At 41.8% G+C, this 17800-nt stretch overlaps 1 protein-coding gene across 1 annotated transcript; it reads right to left on the bottom strand.

The window, feature by feature from the left end:
• Window positions 1-2201: 2201 nt before the first annotated feature.
• On the bottom strand, window positions 2202-13359 carry lhx1a (LIM homeobox 1a). The gene is made up of 5 exons (XM_084716802.1): window positions 12429-13359; window positions 9996-10219; window positions 8592-8875; window positions 5720-5885; window positions 2202-4204 (listed from the first exon to the last, which is right to left on the bottom strand). Exons 1-5 carry the CDS (start codon window positions 12596-12598, stop codon window positions 3825-3827), a joined length of 1224 nt encoding a protein of 407 aa, XP_084572928.1. The 5' UTR covers window positions 12599-13359; the 3' UTR covers window positions 2202-3824.
• Between the last annotated feature and the right edge of the window lie 4441 nt (window positions 13360-17800).

The following is a 17800-nucleotide window of genomic DNA, read 5'->3' as shown; positions in this document are numbered from 1 at the left end:
TGTTTGACTTTCTCTTTTGTTAGTCTTCTCAGTCGTGGCCTGATCATACTTATTTTTATTCCTCTGGTTATTCAACAGAAGAGAGAGAAAAAAAAGAGGAAAATCCATTGGTTTTTATGAAGCAAAGCATCTTTCCCTAAAAAGAGCTGGTTGGAAAAGAGGGTTTCTTGGTCTGGCCGTAAGTTGAATCCCTCTTGAATCATACCTCTGAGAAGAACTCAGCCATTATTTGCAAGAAAATGCCCATGAACATGACTTACACAGTAAAAGAAATGGTCCTATGAGTTAAACATCCCCTTCTGTCTTTAGTCTTTGGAGAGACGGAGGCGGAAGTGTAAAGAGTAGTGAGGTGGCAAAACAAACAGCTCGTCAGCAGAGGTCCGCTTATCAGGCTGCTACATGACTGTGTATCACCCACTCGCTGAGTATTGAGCCAGGGAAATGTGGCTCAGCGATCAACCAGCCCGCTCCATTGATTAACAGCGTTTTCTCATTCCTGGCCAAGAAATTGGCTTCCCCCTACATGTGTCGTTTGTTTGAGAAGAAACGAGGACCGCTGCCATGTGTGTGTGTGTGTGAGTGTGTGTGTGTGTTTACGCTCACTCCGAGGAGAGGGTACACTTCCAGCTGAGCCACTCTGCATTTAAAGCTAGCAGCCAAATGCTTCTCATATGGAGAGGGGCTCTAAAAAAAAACCCTCTCATTTTGAACGCAAGTATCTCAGTGTTTGCCTGCTGGGCCTGATCTTCCTATTGGCTCAATATTTTGGCCCCTGTTGTACCCAAAAGTAAACCATTTTGTACACACACACACCCCCTGCCCCCCCTTCCTTCCTCTGAGCATTTATCCCCCCGTTACCCCCTCTCATACATACAGTACACTTATTTTGGATCCCAGTGGGTGTGTGGGCTATTCAAACGTCCTGACTCAGAGATTTAAAATGTCATTTAAAACCCATTCAGCGCTGTTAAGGCTTGTTTTATTTTGCCAGTGTTAGACGACAAGGTCAGTTTGCACCAACAGCTGATGAGCGATCAATAGGAGATTTGAATTTAAAGAGCCGTGGCCCCGGGGGCGGTCAGTCGCCGGTGCATGGTGTTACCACAGGGGGGGCTAAGCCCAGGGGCTCAGCAGAGACCTATATCCTTCCACAGGGCCCTTCCACCCCACCTCCCCAAGCTTGGTTAACTCTCAAGACCATGATTAATTCATGGTGGATTACAGTCTGGAGGCAGGGGAGAAAACTGGGATTGCACACGGCCCTAACTGCACATGCGGGACTTGGGAGATAAAGGTTCCCCCGGATTCACGCCACTATACCGACGACTGACTGGTTTCCCTACGAGTATGAATAATTTGTTCACGATCGCGCCTCAGTGTTTGGGCTTCTTGATTATTATTACGACTCTGTTGGTTGGAATAAGTTCGCAGAGGTCCCTCCCAGCTGTCAGACCGCACCACGAACAGTAAGCTGCAGGGAATAATAATGTAGGAGCGGCCTAATAAAAGCATAACAAGCAGGAGAGCCGCGGTCACGGCAATTTCATCATTGTCCTTCACAGTTGCACAGCTAACTGCTTATGATTAGTTGACGACCTCGAGTAACTGAACGGAAGATTCTGAGGCCGGAGCCAAAGTGGTTTGGGAGGGGTTATGGGGGTGGGGGATGTGGAAGAAGAAGTGGCATCAGCATAAGTTGTGAATTCGCTCCCCCTTGCGTCGGCTGTGGCGAGCCAGGCCGCTGAGTGCCTCCACGGCTGGGAGAAGAAGTGAAATCAGCAGAAAAGTTTTTTTTTTTTTTTTTGTTCAAACCCTTGTTTCTATGAATTGCTCTTCAAGCAGTCGTGATCTGGTGCAACGCTGCAGCGTGAAGGAAAAAGACAAAACTCATGACTCTACGGCTTGTGGTCTCATCCGGACTCCTTTTTTTCCTTCAATTTTCAATCTTTTTTTTTCTTTTTTGAATCGCATTAATCAGAATTAACAAATGTTTACCTGTCATCACGTCCGCAAAGGCCAATTATTTCACACTCCAAGTGAATGGAAAATTAGACATCTAGACAAAAAGCATTCATTATGAAATGAGTGACACTGGCCTGATAAGTACCTTCCAGAGAGTCGTGTGATGTACGGCTGCACTGACACATAATACACTGTAATGTGAGAGTATACTGTAAGATAGCTGCTCCAAAGAAAATATGTTCATATTTTCTAGTTTTATTAGAAACACATTTTTGTCAACATGTTGTATTTATACAGTGAATGGTCTAATATGCACTGGAGGTCACATAAGCTTAGGTTTATTGGAACAATAAAAGACATACCATGAGGGCTTGATATTCAAAGAGATGTCGCAGCTACTAGCTGCATATTTGACCATCAATTTTTAATAGTTTGGATTTTTCTCCTTCGAAGACACAAAAATAAAACCTGTCTAAGTATGTTATATTAACAATTTTTATGAATGTATCGTCAGCAGACTAAAAAATTAAGAAGTCAATTACTCCTTTGAACACTTACATTTTGTCTCAACACGTTCTGCAGATGATGGTGCAAAGCACTTTAACAGTATTTGTGCTATTTTTTTTTTTTTTAATTTGGCAAATGTCTACTTTACTTATGTTTTTATTCTTTTTTTTTAAACCATTTTTTGTAAACAACATCTTGTACAAACTAGCACAGTGAACCACAACCCCAGCAAATTTGTTTTTATCTCCATACAATATAAATGAAATCAATACAAAAGTTTGGTTGGTTGCTTGGAACATTTTTATATGGATCGAGAGGTTCTAAAACATGGTTTTCGAGACTTCTGGACTCCTGAATTAAATAGATTACGTAAACAGTTGACTGTTCTAAAGTCCCTTTTAGAACCCCGGTAGAAGATTTTTAGAAGGTAGACTTCATTTCAACATTTCAAGTTCACTTCCATTTTTAAATAAAGGGTTTGCAATCCGTCGAGGGTTTTTACTGTTTGCCTTTTGAAGGCGGCCTTCTTCAGATTTGGTGGAAATTCTGAAACCAAGAAAAGTAAAAGAAAAAAAAAAGAAACGAATAGTCCAGACGGAGGAAAAGTTGTCATTTCCTCAGGCCTTCGGAAACATAGTGTCAAAAAGGTTAAGTGTCAATATGGCAGAGCCTTGAGAGGCAAAGAGGTCTGAGGAACTTCTGAATAAATACAAGGGACAAGTCTAGTGCCTCGAACACAGTCTGAACGCCGCTCAGCCTTCCTACAGTGCCAGGTCAGCACACAACCAACCCTCGGCCCCTTTATTCTCTCTCTGTAAAGCTATTGAAGTCTTTGACAGTAGCTAATGATGTTTTCGTGTTCGGGACATACTATAGGAGATTTCGTAAGGGTTGTTTTCTACCCCACCGGTGAATGTTAGGGGGTTTGGTCGCTATGCCAGGCCACTGACAGGAGTCAGGAGGGGTGACAGGGTGCCCCAGGGGCCCAAAGAAAGGGGGGTGAATGGAGGGGAGGGGGCAGTTCAGCAGTCTTGCCCGCTTATTTATTTTTTTATAAGTCCAGTTTGCAGGGTCGGGGGACGTGAAAGAAGCAATTGAAACACCCAAACACAATACTGAAGACAATGTTTCCGAGCATAAATTTTTTATGCCAAATATGCTTTCCCCACAAAAAAGATCACCAACTCAAATGGGAAAATAAATAAATAAATATGAAAACACCAAAAAGAAAAAAAAAATGATTCAATGGCGTTGCCCTAACCCTGTCGATATCCATGTCCCTGTCCTCGACCCCGGGAACCTCGCCACCCTCCATCACCGAATCTCTCGCCGGTAAAGTCCGCTCTCCGGAAAAGCTACCACACGGTGCCCTCGTTCATTTCCGAGGGCGGGTGGGACAGGTGGTTGTTGTATCCGCTGCCATTCAGCGACAGTGAGGTAAAGGGCGGGCTGGGGCCGAACACCTCCGAGGAGATGCTGTGCAGGGGCCCCGGGATGCCGGGCTCCGGGCTGGGAGAGTCCCCCGGGTGGTGGGACATGATATCGGAGAAGCGCTGCACGTCGCTGGAGGGGTGGTGGCCCGGCAGGGGGTGGTCCATACCTCCGAGGGGGGTGCCCGTGGGGCCTGAGGAGGGCACGAAGGGGAGATCGACCGGGGTCTGGGCCTGCGAAGACGGGGGCCCCTGAGGGAAGAAGTCATAGTTCCCTCCCGGGCCGTAGTACTCGCTTTGATAATCTGCAGATCCAAGAGAAGAAGAAAAAAAAATCAACGTTTGCTCTGAGAACAATGGTGTGCAGAAATAATTCTAGAGACGTTGAGGAATTCATTGAATATACATAGCTTGATTTGTATTAGAGGGGGAGAGAGACCCTCGCCGTACTACATTAGTCACAGAGCATGTTACACTTAAATCAAAACTGCAATTGGGTGGGGAGAACAACGTGGCCACAAAATTAATTAAAATGGGGGCCATTTCATCAGCGATTCTACCTACTGAGACCGACTTTTTTTTTCAATTCAGCAGAATATTATTAGACTTTTTTTTGCTTCAGCAGAAAGGACAAAAGGCCCGAGCACAAATGAAATTCTCTGAAAACGATCCGATATTTCAAAGCATTTGGAGGAAGAGCGTGGTATCAAATCACTGAGATGTAAACTCATTTCACTTCAGCTTAACTCGCTGATTTCCGAAAGAGTACAGACGGGCTGACCCAAACTGAGTCGTATATCACAGTTTAAAAAAATATGTATCTAAACTTGCCACAGTGTTGAGCAACAGCAGAGAATCACTGATTGGTACGTAGATATTACTTTGTTACAAATGCAAAAACAACTACTTTAAGTTTTCCTTTATTCATACATCCATAACACCACTGCATTACAAACTATGCTTTTATGGTTTTTATGACCTCATTCCTCTTTTTCACAATGTATAGCATGTGCAATATTTGCCATATATTTTATTACTATATTTATTATTGTGTACCACTGTATTGTTTTGTTCACTGCATTGTATTTAAGCTCACTGTGACTTTGCGTAGCTCTATGGGCCGAGCCAAATTTCCCCTAGGGGACAATAAAGTGCATCTTATCTTATCTCATTTTGCTTTTTTTTTTTTTTTTTTGTGTGTGTACTTTTTCTGTCCAATCACTCAAAAATATTCTGAAAATTCAATATGGCCAAGTGCAATATCCAAATTGCAGAAGCTGCAGTTTTTGTGATAAAGGTAAAATGTGATAAAACATGTTTTTTTCCAGTAAAAATGTAAATTGTGAGGCAAAAATGATCATTCCCATCTCAGTGTCTGTATACTTTTAATACAGTGCAGCCCTAGCACTAAATTAACGTGCTTTTTGTGGGAAAAAACAGCCTTAACATGGTATCTATTTCCTTGAGGTGGCAGTGCCTTTATGGAGTCAACAAAGACCTAAATAAAACTGCTATTTGTTATTGAACACCTCAGCTGAGGAGGTGTAGATAAGATAAAGCAGAATAATGTAGGAGCAGTGTTTCATGTCAGAAGGAATAGAGAAAAATATAAAATAAATGACAGACTAATGGAGGAAACAAGGAAAAAAAATTTTAATTGGAATTTTAGAAATATGTGAAATATAATGTCTCAGAGACTAGAACGGTAGAGGAAAAGACTGTAGAAAGCGAGATTGAAACCAAAAATAAGGGGGAAAATGACTGGATTAAGTTGAAAACATAAATTATTTTCGGTACAGTCACATAAATCGCACGCGTACCTCCGTAGTAAGAGAAGGGCCCGTTGGGGATGAGCTCTCCGGGCTCCAGCCGGTCCACCAGCGTCCTCATCCGCCTCGGGCTGCGGAAAAACGCGTGCCTCCGGGCGCCCAGCGCGCTCAGCTGCTTCATGCGCCTCTCTTTGGAACGTCGGTTCTGGAACCAAACCTGGACACACACACAACACACAAACACACACACATATACACAGGTCACCTCGTGTGTCACTCAGCAAACATGCAGCAGACGCCATTTTGATTGCACGTCAATATTGTGAGCGGGGAGATGGGAGGAGAGTGAGAAATGGAGGTGATGGAGAGGAGGGCCGAGGGCGGAGGATGCTGTGGATTTTTAAATGTGTGAATAAATATGTAAACAAACAAACAAACAAAAATGTGCTCGTTGTGGATTTTTTTTTGGAATATGTAAATAAGCCTCCCCGCGCACACAGAAGAAGGTGTAATTAGGTGTCATATTTACTTTGGCACCTGCGCCGGCTGCCTCCTTATTAGAGTCAATAACTCTCTGTATGTTTTGCGGCGTGCGTGATGAGCCGGTGCGTTAAATCCGCAAAGGCTGTGCGGCGAAAGAGGAGAGGACTGCGCCCAATTATGGTTCCAGGAGCGCGAGGACACATCTAACCTCCCTAATGATCTTTTAACCCTCCATTTACTCCGACTGCAGGCTGCAGCAGCGGGGGCTTCAAATCTCCAATTAATACTTAATAGGAGGGTTGTTACCAATATATTACCGGCCTCGTGGAGGTTATCATTTCCTAATCTATAGGCCAGCTTCCTTTAATTACGCTCTTCCCTTTTTCCCTCGCGCTCATACATATTAGATACCCCGACTCCACCACTTTGACTGTATCGCCATTAATCTGCGATGTTAAACCTTTTTACCTCTGATCTGCCCCGCAGCCTCGTGCACATTATGGAACTTTACACTAAAAAAAAAATGCATTTAGAGAAACCTGTTAGTCAAGTAATAGAAATGTGGAAAAGATCGATTTTATAATGTTATTTAAGTCTACTTTTTTTCTGGAGTGTCTTAAAATACAAACGATTATTTTCATTAACGATTAATCTGTCGATTTTTACGATTAATTGATTAATTGTTTAGGCAATAAAATGAAAAAAAAAAAAATGCTCATCACAATTTCCCACATTCTAAGAGTGATATCTTCAAATTGCCTTTTTTGTCCAAAACCTAAACACTCCTTATTTTCTGTCATGAATAACAAAGAAAAGCAGCAAATCTTCACATTTAAGACACTGGAACCAGCAGATGTTTGACATTTTGGCTTGAAAAATTCTTAGTTAGCAAAATTATCAACTAATTGTTGCAGCTCTACATTCTTTACCCAAGTAGCAATACGGATACTTGGATAAAAAAGACTAATACATGTAGAAGTATTGATTTAACCTAGTTATTCAAGTAAAAGTAAAAAGTACTGGCTCTGAAATGTACTCACAGTATAAAAGTAAAACCCCAAAAGACATTTCTGTCGGCTGTTTCTGAGTAAAGTCACCTTTTATCTTGTCTGTTGCGTCTTTTACGTCGTATATCGTCTTGTTACGTCTATCTTGCGTGATATGCACTGAAGCAATAGTTTTGTTTATGCGTTATTGTTTCATCCATTTAGGTTATAACGAGAGCACAATGATGCAAAAACAAAAATTATTAATAATTCCTCTCAAATGCATTGTAACTAAATTAACACGCCTGCTTAGAAAATCCTAGGAGAAGAATGTACAATTACTTGTGTTAAAACGTAGAGAGTAAAAGTAAAACAATATCAGAAAAATAAATACTCAAGCCATCCAGAAATACTTTAAAACTAGTACTCTGCTTAAGTACAGTAATGAAGTATTTGTACTTTGTTACTTCCAACCTCTGATGATTCGTGAAGTTCAATAATATTTCCTCATGAATCTATAATTGTACAGTAATTGTAGTGCGCCACGTAAAAAAACGCTTTCACAATTTATAGAAATCAACAAAACAAGGAATTAAATAATCCCTCCTCATAAATAATAATAATAATAATAATAATAATAATAATAATAATAATAATAATAATAATGATAATAATGTGTGTAAGTGTAATTCAGAGACAATCTGAAGACCCTTGAAACAGATTTCTGTCTCTCCACTTGGCTGGAAGTGCTCTCAGCATGGCTAAATGTGGTCGCAAAACGTGATGGCAGCGCTGTGCCAGCACTCCCAGCGCTCCCAGCAGCCCGGCGCCAGTTGGCGACTCTGCCCCGCGCGCGCGCCAAGAATCAAAAATACCCATATAAATTACCCGTTTCCAAATCAACCTCGTCCGTCTTTTGGCTCCGATCTGTGGCTTAATGAATTCGATGTGAGGGGAAGAGAGGGGCCTCCTTTAAAGAGGGGTGAAGGATGTGAGAGGGGGAGGTGATGGGGGGGGGGGGGGGGGGGGCGTGAGAGGGGGACGGGGTGGAGCTTCTCCTCTGATGGGGATGAGGCCTGCGCGGTCATGGCAGTCTGGCAGCCTGGCAGGGACGTTTTACCATAAAATATAAGCTGTTACATCACACCTTTTAATGGGTGCGTAACACCCTATAAAACAGAAAAGGCGCGAGCCCACCTCCTCAACCTGTAGGTGTCCCCCTGAATCTCATTAACATAATATTTCAGACACAAGCAGGAGATTTGATGATTTACCACTGACCCGTGCATGAATGACTGGGGAGGGTGACAGCGTCAATTACAGCCCTGATTGTTGTTAGAGGCCACGTGGACCTGAACGCACCATTTGTTAATAAATGTTAAATATCTCTATATCTGGTGGTTAATGAATGGATTGATGGTGGGATCAGACCACATGAACTCCCGCTCCTTTACCTGGATGACCCTCATGTTGAGGCCGGTCTCCTGGGCCAGCTGCTCCCTGATGTGTCTGGTGGGTTTGGGGGTGGCAGCGAATGCCGCCTTCAGCGTCTCCAGCTGCTTGGCCTTGATGGTGGTCCGCGGGCCGCGCCGCTTCCCCCCGAGGTTCTGGTCGTCGTTCTCGTTGTTCACCGTCTCTTTGTCGGACAGGGTGGCGATCTCCGTGTCCTTTAGGACCACGTCGTCCTGCAGCTGGTCTTGAGAGTCCGGCGATAAACTGGGGTCGCTGCAGGCCGTTACTGCAGGAATGAGATATGGAAAATATTAGAAAAAGAAAATTATCAAAAAACATGAATTACTGCAGTGATAAACAACAATGGAACAGAATAAAATCAAGCCTGTTATAAACGACAGTATGACTATATGAATATTATCAGCAGTGGATGTAACAACATATCAAATATCACTATATCGCAATCAAAAATGTCTTGATATGTACACAACTGTGACGATATCCACTGTGATATTACGTCGTTCATTATTTTATTTATTATTTTTAGTTATTTTTTTTATTTAATTCATTTTATTTATTGTTTTGCAATAATCCAGTCATTTATTGCTAAAGACAATACATGCCATTTTCTTTCTTTCTTTCTTTTTTATTTGCTTTCATGTCTTGCCACATTTATTTTATTTGATTTTTTTAAAGAAGGAAAACAGAAGCACTTTAAGTTAAAAGGGAGTTTTACAAAAAACAGATTTATTACTTAATAAATGATTTTTTTCAAGTTTATTTGTTTTTATTAATGTTGTGATAAAAAAAAATCGTAGGTTTGACTTTTCATCGTGTTATGGTAAGGTGCGTTTTTGTTATCGTTACATTCCCAGTCAGCAGTGATTTCAAGGTGGCTGAACTCTGACCTCAAGTCAGTGATGCAAACCACCAACATTAATAAAAAATAAACGATATTTTCAGAAGAGCTTCTGCACATTAAAACAACCAATTTAATAAAGTATTTTTGTTTAAGATTCATATCAATTTTAAGTTAAAATATTCAGTAAAAATTGCAAACGTAATAACAATGCTACATTACATATTATGAAACAAAGCTATTCACATATTTATAATATATGCTCATATGAAGATTATAATGTTAATTTTTGTGAGAGAAAATAAAGTGAAAATAATCTACATTTAAGGACAGAGTGATCAACAGACAATAGACTGTTTCTTTTGTTGCCGTCTAAGTCCTGCTCATGGAAATGATGAAGCCACTGCGGGGCTGAACACATCACATCCATCACAATTTATCCCGCCTTGCACTCACGCACACACACACACACACACACACACACGCACACACACACACACACATTTAGACACACACGGTCGCAGAGCAGGGCTGTCTGCCTCCGTACCTGAGAGCAGGTTGGTGTCTTTGACGCTGGCGTTACTTAGGTAATCGTCTTTGCAAACGAATTTGTTCTCGTCTATGATGTAGAGCTCCTCGCCGGTGGACAGCTGCTTGTTGCACATCATGCACGTGAAGCAGTTGAGGTGAAACACTTTGCTCCGGGCTCTCCGGACCAGGTCGTTCGGGGAGATGCCCTGCGAACAGCCGCCACACTTGGTGCCGAAACGCCTGCAGGAGGGAGAGGAGCCGAGGGATGGTTACTGTCAGCAAAGATTTATTTTACACAAACAATTTCTGAAGTGTTGAAATAATAAAATCAAGGTTTTTCCAACCGGGTTTGGTGTCTGGGACGGAACCTTATTTTGCAGAACGTATACAGCAATTAAAGGTTTAAATTTCTGCTGAACTGACCAAGTAGAGCTTGAATTTACATTTTTGTAATTATATATATATTTTTTAGATTTTATAATAAGTTTATTATAAGTTCAACATTTGACGCCGCACTTGTATTTGAAATCCTTAGTGAGCATTTGAACACGCAATGTGGGGACAAATTCGCAATCTAATCCATTTTAATCTAACATTTTGTTTGAAAACAATAAAAATTACGGATAAAAGAAGATACTTTGAAGAGTGAAAATATGGAGAAAAGAGAACCGCTTTATATATGGATTTACACTTCAAACGTTTGAAGTGTAAACGTTTGAGGAGCTTTTGCAAGACTATTTCCTAAGAATGAACCTTAAAGCCCAGTCTTCACTGTTATGTTTGGTCTAATAATAATAATAATAATAATAATAATAATAATAATAATAATAATAATAATAATAGATTAAAATGTAAAATTCAAGGTTTTTCAATCGTGTGATATTTTAATTAACGCTCTATAAATATCTGTAATTACAAACTAAACTATATTTATGTTATTCAGGAGATTTTTTTTCCTCTTATTATTTTCAAAATAATAACCTATGATTTCCCTTGATTTCCCACACAACTATGCGTGGACTTGTTAAAGGGACTATTTTTGTTTAATTCATTCATTGCTTCATTTCTCAATTTCCAAGCTTTTTGTGCTATATATTAGATTATATAGGCTGATTTATGATTTTATGGTTTTACACGGTGAAATCCAGTAAATATCCAGGTCATGTTAATGCTCTAACAGCAGGCTGCTTTGCAATAATAAATCATAGCCCTGCTGCCATTGACTCCAGCCTTAAACAATGTGTATTGAGCGGTGTGCGCTGCTTGTTGACAGCACGTCTGTGATTGCATTGTCTGCGGACTTGATCTTTTCAACTAGTTTACTATTCAAATCCACTTATCACGTCCTCCTCAGCCGGCCTGAGTAAACACACCGGGGCCGCGGCTCCTCCTCTGGCCCAGGCCGGGGGGTTTGATCCCCGGCCGGGGCCCCGGCTGCCTGCCTGCCTGCTCCTGCACGCTCTAAAAAAAACACCCCAAAGTGTGATTTCCTCGATTTCCTAACAAACCGCCCCCCTCCTCCTCCTCTCTCTCTCACCCCGCTGAGAGCGAGTGTGCACACGCGTTTAATGTCGCTGGAACCTCTTTTGTTGTTGTTTTGCATAAGAATCCAAATTAACAAGCTTTTAATTACTCGCTCCTAATCAAAGCTTATCGCCTCCGAGTGCTCGTTCACGCCTACAGGCACGGACAGGTCGCTTCATTCACTTACTTATTTATCCTTCATTGTAAACACTAACTTCTATTAATCATTTCAAAATAAAATGTGTTTTCTTTAGCCTTCACTGTAAACACTAACTTCTAGTAATAATTTCAAAACAAAATTAATTTTTTACCTTTCATTGCAAATACTGAGGTCTATTAATACTGTCAAAATGAAATGCATTTATTTATTTATCAACTTCTTTTCATGATTTCAAAATACAACGCATGATAGCGTTCATTGTATACTAGTTTCTTTTAATAATTTCAAAATAAAGTGCAGTTAGCGTTCATTGTAAATACGAACTTCTTTTAATAATTTTCAAAATAAAATTCAATACCACTTGTCTGAAAAAGCACAAGAAGGATTTGGGGTTCTGGGTTTTGAAGGATTATTTGGCATTTTCTTAGTGATTGATAATGAACAGAACACAACTAATTTAAAAGTTGTAAATAATATAGAACAGACAACAATTTGAGCTGCACAAAATCTGCAAAAGACTAAATTTGATTTCTTATTTTTGCCCTAAAATTTAAGTGTTCCTCTTTTTTTATGACGTACCATCACTATATTTGCTCCTATTTGATGGTACTATTTAATATTTTTAGGCTATATAAATTCCTAAAAGCATGTGTACCTGTTCAGCCTCTACAGTCCAGCCCCTGACATAAAAACACACATTAGTAAACAAAATAATTTCAGAAAATAAACAAATAATGACTGAACACACATTTTCCCCGAGCTTACCTAAAGAAATCATTTTTGCAGTACAGTCTTCCCTCTCGAGAGAAGCATTTCTCTGTCAAATTACATTTGCACTCGCAGCACTGCACGCACTTGACATGCCAGGCTCTGTCCAGCACGTTCAGCAGAAAGCGGTCCAGGATAGGCCTCTCGCAGCCGGCGCAGTGGACCATGGCTTTGGGCTGATGGGCAACAAACCCGCACAAACTGAAGCGCTCTGCTCACACACACTCACGCACGGAAAGCAAATCAACAAGAGCAGCGCAGGCCGAGCATTGACCGGGTATCTGCTCTGTCTCCCTCCCCCTGATTCGCCTGGAGCTCCCGGGTCAATGTGCGCGGAGGAGCCAGTCGATCAGGTGTCACCACAGATTTCTCCCTGCATGCGTAAAAAAGACTCAGCGTCCAAAAAGAAAAGAAGACAACACGGGGCAGGATGGGACGGAGAGCGCGTCCTCTCTCTTCCTCTCAGGTGGAAAAGCCAAAAAAAAGAGAAATAAATCAGTCCTTTAGTGGATCCAAAATGTAGATTCAACAGAGGAGACCGGAGCCGGCTCGGTTGTCCCGGCGCTCTTGGAAGTGACGCATCGGCTGAGAGGAGCGTCGTGTGCCAGTCAGTGCTGGAAGAGACGTCTAATAAAATGCTTTTAGGGCAGAGCTGTCACACAACAAGACACGCACGCCTATAAATAATTCAGTGTACTTTGACATGGCAGCGTATCCAGTGTTCAAAAGCCGGCGAGAAACAACATCACACACACCCAAAAGATTAAAAAAAAGAGTGTTTTCCCCTCTCCTCAGTCCACTGATCCTGGACCCGTGGTGGTGGGGGATGCTGGGACGCGCTGGCGGCTCCGGTAGTACTCAGTGTGTATGCTGGGATGCCCTCAGTCTCCAGTACCGTGTGTATGCTGGGATGCGCTGCCTCTCCAGTACACTGTCTTGCTCCTAAAGCTCCAGCCCAGCCTTATTCCCAGCCTCCTGACGTCAGGCCGCGGCCGGACCAATCAGCTCCGCGCCGTGCCAGCAACCATCAAGCCGCCCCATCATAACCCAGCGAGGGCTCTGCCTGCTATTTATGCCACACACTCAAGACACCAATTGTCAAGAATTTCCCTGCAAACTGTCATATGTTAGTGAGTGTGTGCGGAGGAAGCAGCGGCGGAGGGCGAGCAGCAGCGCGCGGGGACAGGCTCCACTTCTGTCTGCTGGGCACGAGGGGGGCATGAGGAGGAATCTGAGCAGGTAGATACAGAGAGGAGGAAGAGGCTGGAGGGCGCAGATTGCATGGCCGCGCGCTCCCTGTTTGTTCATGTCAAGTTAGTTTGCGCCAGAAAATTACGCACAACTTGGGCATGTTTGTTTATTAGTTTGGAGGCTTTTATCACCAATAAAGCAGCTGTACGTTAAAATATCAAATCTTAACTGCCTGCTTTGCACTTGAACGCATCACCCATAGAGCTGAGTGTTTGACTACACAGGAGAAAGATGCAGAACTTCCCTGCGAATTTCAGGGTTCTGGAGAGGGTAGTGTCATTGAGTTGATCAGTGTTTTCCTCGCTCTTTCACAGTCTTCTGTGTGGTGTGATGAAGTGAAAGACAGAGAGGCTCTAAAGTTGACAGCTCGCGCAGCTCAGCCCGTCAGGAGCTCGCGGCCCAGACACCGCGGACGATTCATTAAGGAGGTCCAATCCACTTCAAGTCCACCTTAAGTACCTAAATAACACCATGAGCCTGAGAGCCCGCTGGATTATTAGTCATTTCCCATCAAAGAGATTAGTCAAGTGTTCTGTGCTGATGCTTTACAGGCCTGCAGACTGAGACACTTGTGAGATTTTTGTTCTTTTTGCAGAATGAGAATAGTGTGGAGGGAAAAAGTAGACCATATTGGAAGATTTGCATTTGTAAACTACTTTGGAGTAATTAATCTTTGTTGTATTGTGGCCTGACATAGTTAAGTAAATGTAATTACTGAAGAAAAATATTGTATTTGTCTTTGTTAAAAAGAATCTCTCCTTTTCTTAATAGTGGAAGCTCTGCGCACTTTACGCAGAAAAAAGTGACCCAGGGAGGGGACACCCATTTATTCTCTCCCAATCGCCCGCCAGCATCCTCTTGCATATGGGCTGCTTCTCATGCAAAACGCCCGCCCGTCCCCGTCCAGCTGCCTCCCGGCGTCTGGGGAGCGCCCCTTCAACAGGACATGTGTTACTGGCTGCAAGAAAAAGCGAGATAAGGCTTCAAAACACACACTGCATCTCTCTTTTTTTTCGCTTTACCGCCTCTTCAGCCCGGCGTTCTCCTCTCCTTCTTCTCTTCTTCCCCCCTGCTTCCCTGTTTCTCTGTGTGTTTGTGGACTGAGCGCATTCTGCTGAGCATCTGCTTGTGTTTCCATCAGAGAGAGACAGGCAGAGAGGGGTCATTGAGCTCCATGACAACTGGGCGGTCCATAGTTCTGCATAGGAGGGCAATCATGGAAATATGGCGTTTCTGTGGGACTACAAAACTCACTTTTCTTTCTCTTTTTCTGCTCTAAGAACCTGCAGGAAAAACCTGCAAAATAACCCCAGAAATCCTGCAGGTCTCCACAAACTTGTAAATGCAGCATGTAAACAAGAAAAGTTGTTGTTACATCTGTGTGTAGAAGATGCCTTGATAGTCTGTCAGTGGGGATAATCTCTGCCTGATTTAGAATAAACCAGAGAGGAGAGAAAAAAAAAAGGCAGCTCACAGAGGCAGATTAATCCACGAATAGAAGGAAATCAAAATATAGGCTATAGGCTTAAAATTATCTCAACTCCCCTCCAGGCAGAGACACTATTAAATGCAAAAATGGTTTTAACCTTACCAGTGTAATCCCTCACCAGCAATAGATTTTATTCTCACTCATATTTTCGTTCGGATGCAGAAGGCACAAGTTGTAAATTGGAATTTGCGGGCTCGAGTTAAAGAAAACAAAACTTATTCTTGTTCCTTTTGTAATCTCACAGTGATCGGGGGTAGATTTGGTGGCAGGAGGCCTTTCAGTTCAGCAGGCCTGAAAATCAAAGTGAAGCTAAAGAAAATGAACATTTGAACACCCAGATTCATCTGAAATGTATCTTTTCTCTATACGCAGTGAGAGGCCTTTTATTTTATTCACATTTTTTATGTTTTACGCATTAACTTGACCTCCTACAAAGTGTGAATTTGGACACTACGTGTAGGCCATATTACCACAGTTAAAAGCAGAATTTGTGTCTAATTCCCAGGACCAGCGATTTGGGTTGGTAAAGCGTCCCAAACACAGCAAAATAATGAGAAAATACAGGAGGAGGGCAGGATCTCTTGCAGATACAGACACCACAACACACTTCTGTTTAGTCAGATTGAAAGGGATTATTTTTATACGAGTTTATACATTATTTTAAGGGAAATCCTGCATAGTTTTCCTTTAAGAAAAGGGATATTCTCCCTCCAGCGTGCAGGGCCACAGTGCTGTAAAGCTGCAGCCCAGGAGATTTGGGGTTTATGAAGTGCAGACAAGTGAACTGGTACACTGCGAGATAATTAATCTGAGATAATGAATGAGGCTGTGAAGATGCATGCAATCATTAATTCTAATCATGACACGTTTATTTGTCTCCCCTCTCTCCTCCAGGCTCAGTTAAGAGACACAATGTCACCACAACAATGTGTGAGAGGGGGCACGGCTGTAGAGGAAGGAAGGAGAGCACTTTGGAGTAAATACTGAGCCGAGCAGGTGATTAGATGTAGGGGGGGGAGATATGAGAAATAGATGGTGAAAGGTGTTTCTTCTCGTGCATGTAGTTTCCAGGGGTGGTCTGGGTTTGAACGCCGGGCTGTGTGACGCTGCAGCCGGGCCGGGCTGGTAGGCTGCTGCCGGCCGGGGGGACAAACCGTGACTCCGGTAATACAGAGAGAAATATCACCCCCGACTGGAGCTTTGATCAACTGAGTGTACCAGAGAGGCGGAGGAGGAGGAGGTGGTGGAGGAGGTGGAGGGTGGGGTACGGCAGGGTCCGCCGCTCTGCTCTGCTCTTTCTCTGCAGGATTTTTTTTTTTTTTTCTCCCTCTTCTTTTTTTTTTTTCTTCAACTTTACAGAGGAATATTGCAAACAGGCGCTGACATTCATAATTCATAATACGACGCATTGATCATTCTGGCTTATGAATGCGTTTATTTCGGGAATAAACAGCCTCATTTCTGTGAAAGTGGCTCAGTTAATATCATTTGTATAATTTTTCATCTCTATTCCTGCTTGGAAAACTTCAGCGCGTGGGAACGGAGGAATTATTCGCGGCAAAAATGTGCATATTTTGAAAGAAAGGAACGGAAATTAAAAGCTCATGAGAAATAAGACAGAAATTATTTCATTTTATTTGACTGCACTTATTGAAAGTCTTTGGACAAAAGTGTAGGGCTGCAACTACTGATTATTTTCACTGTCGATTTTTCACGATTAATCAACTAATTGTTTAGTCTATAAAATATCAAAAAAAAAGGTGAAAAATGCTCAACACATTTCCCAGAGCTCAAAGACTCTTCATTTACTGTCATAAATGACAAAGAAAAGCAGCAAATCCTCACATTTAAGAAGCTGGAACCAGCAAATGTTCAAAATCTTTGCTTCAAGGTGATCAAAATAGTTGACAAACCAAATTTCTTTGGATGAACTAAACTTTTAATTGACTAATTGTCGCTGCTCTCTCATTTTATTTCCTTGAACTTATTGTAAATCACTTTGGACAAAAGTCTAAAGCTAGAACTAGCAAGTATTTTCTCTGACTCTTAATGTGTGAATCATTTTCTCGATTAATCAGTTACTTTTTTGTGCACAAAACGTCAGAAAATGGTGACAAATGGTTCACAGAGCCCAAAATAACACCTCAGATGTCCTGTTTTGTCCACAAATCAACGATTTTTAGTTTACTGCGATAGAGGAGTAGAGAAACCAGAAAATGTTCACATTTAAGGAGCTAAAATCTGAATTTGGACATGTTTTCTTAAAAAAAAACGACTAAAAACGATTAGTCAATCAATTTGGTCCATAAAATATCCGAAAATTGTGAAAAATTTCGACTAGTGTTTCCAAAAAGCCAAGACGACGTCCTTAAATGTCTTGTGTTGTCCACAACCCAAAATTAGTCAGTTTACTGCCACAGAAGAGTAACCAGAAAATATTTAACTTTAAGAACGTGGAAAACCTTTTAAAAATGACTCAAATTTATCAGTCTGTAATCAAAAATTACAGAATTACAATTCCTTCTTTTGACAACTAATTCATTAATCCATTAAGCATTGCAGCTTTAAAAATGTAATTGTGAATAAAGAGGAATATTTTGAAACGAAAAAATTAATTTTTTCTTCTTGA

This window comes from Lutjanus erythropterus, chromosome 4 (genome assembly GCF_056507025.1).
Source record: "Lutjanus erythropterus isolate fLutEry1 chromosome 4, fLutEry1.hap2, whole genome shotgun sequence".
Taxonomy (NCBI): domain Eukaryota; kingdom Metazoa; phylum Chordata; class Actinopteri; order Lutjaniformes; family Lutjanidae; genus Lutjanus; species Lutjanus erythropterus.
The sequence above is the reverse complement of the archived record's forward strand: the minus strand, read 5'-3'. Positions and strand labels throughout refer to the sequence as shown.

What these genes read in the sequence shown, in the direction of transcription:
- lhx1a (XM_084716802.1), bottom strand. Translation starts at nt 12,598, where the DNA reads ATGGTCCACTGCGCCGGCTGCGAGAGGCCTATCCTGGACCGCTTTCTG. An exon ending in AGACACCAACCTGCTCTCAG is followed by an intron (nt 8,876 to 9,995) that starts GTACGGAGGCAG and finishes TCATTCCTGCAG; the next exon opens with TAACGGCCTGCAGCGACCCC. An exon ending in GCCCTTCTCTTACTACGGAG is followed by an intron (nt 4,205 to 5,719) that starts GTACGCGTGCGA and finishes TTGGATCTGCAG; the next exon opens with ATTATCAAAGCGAGTACTAC.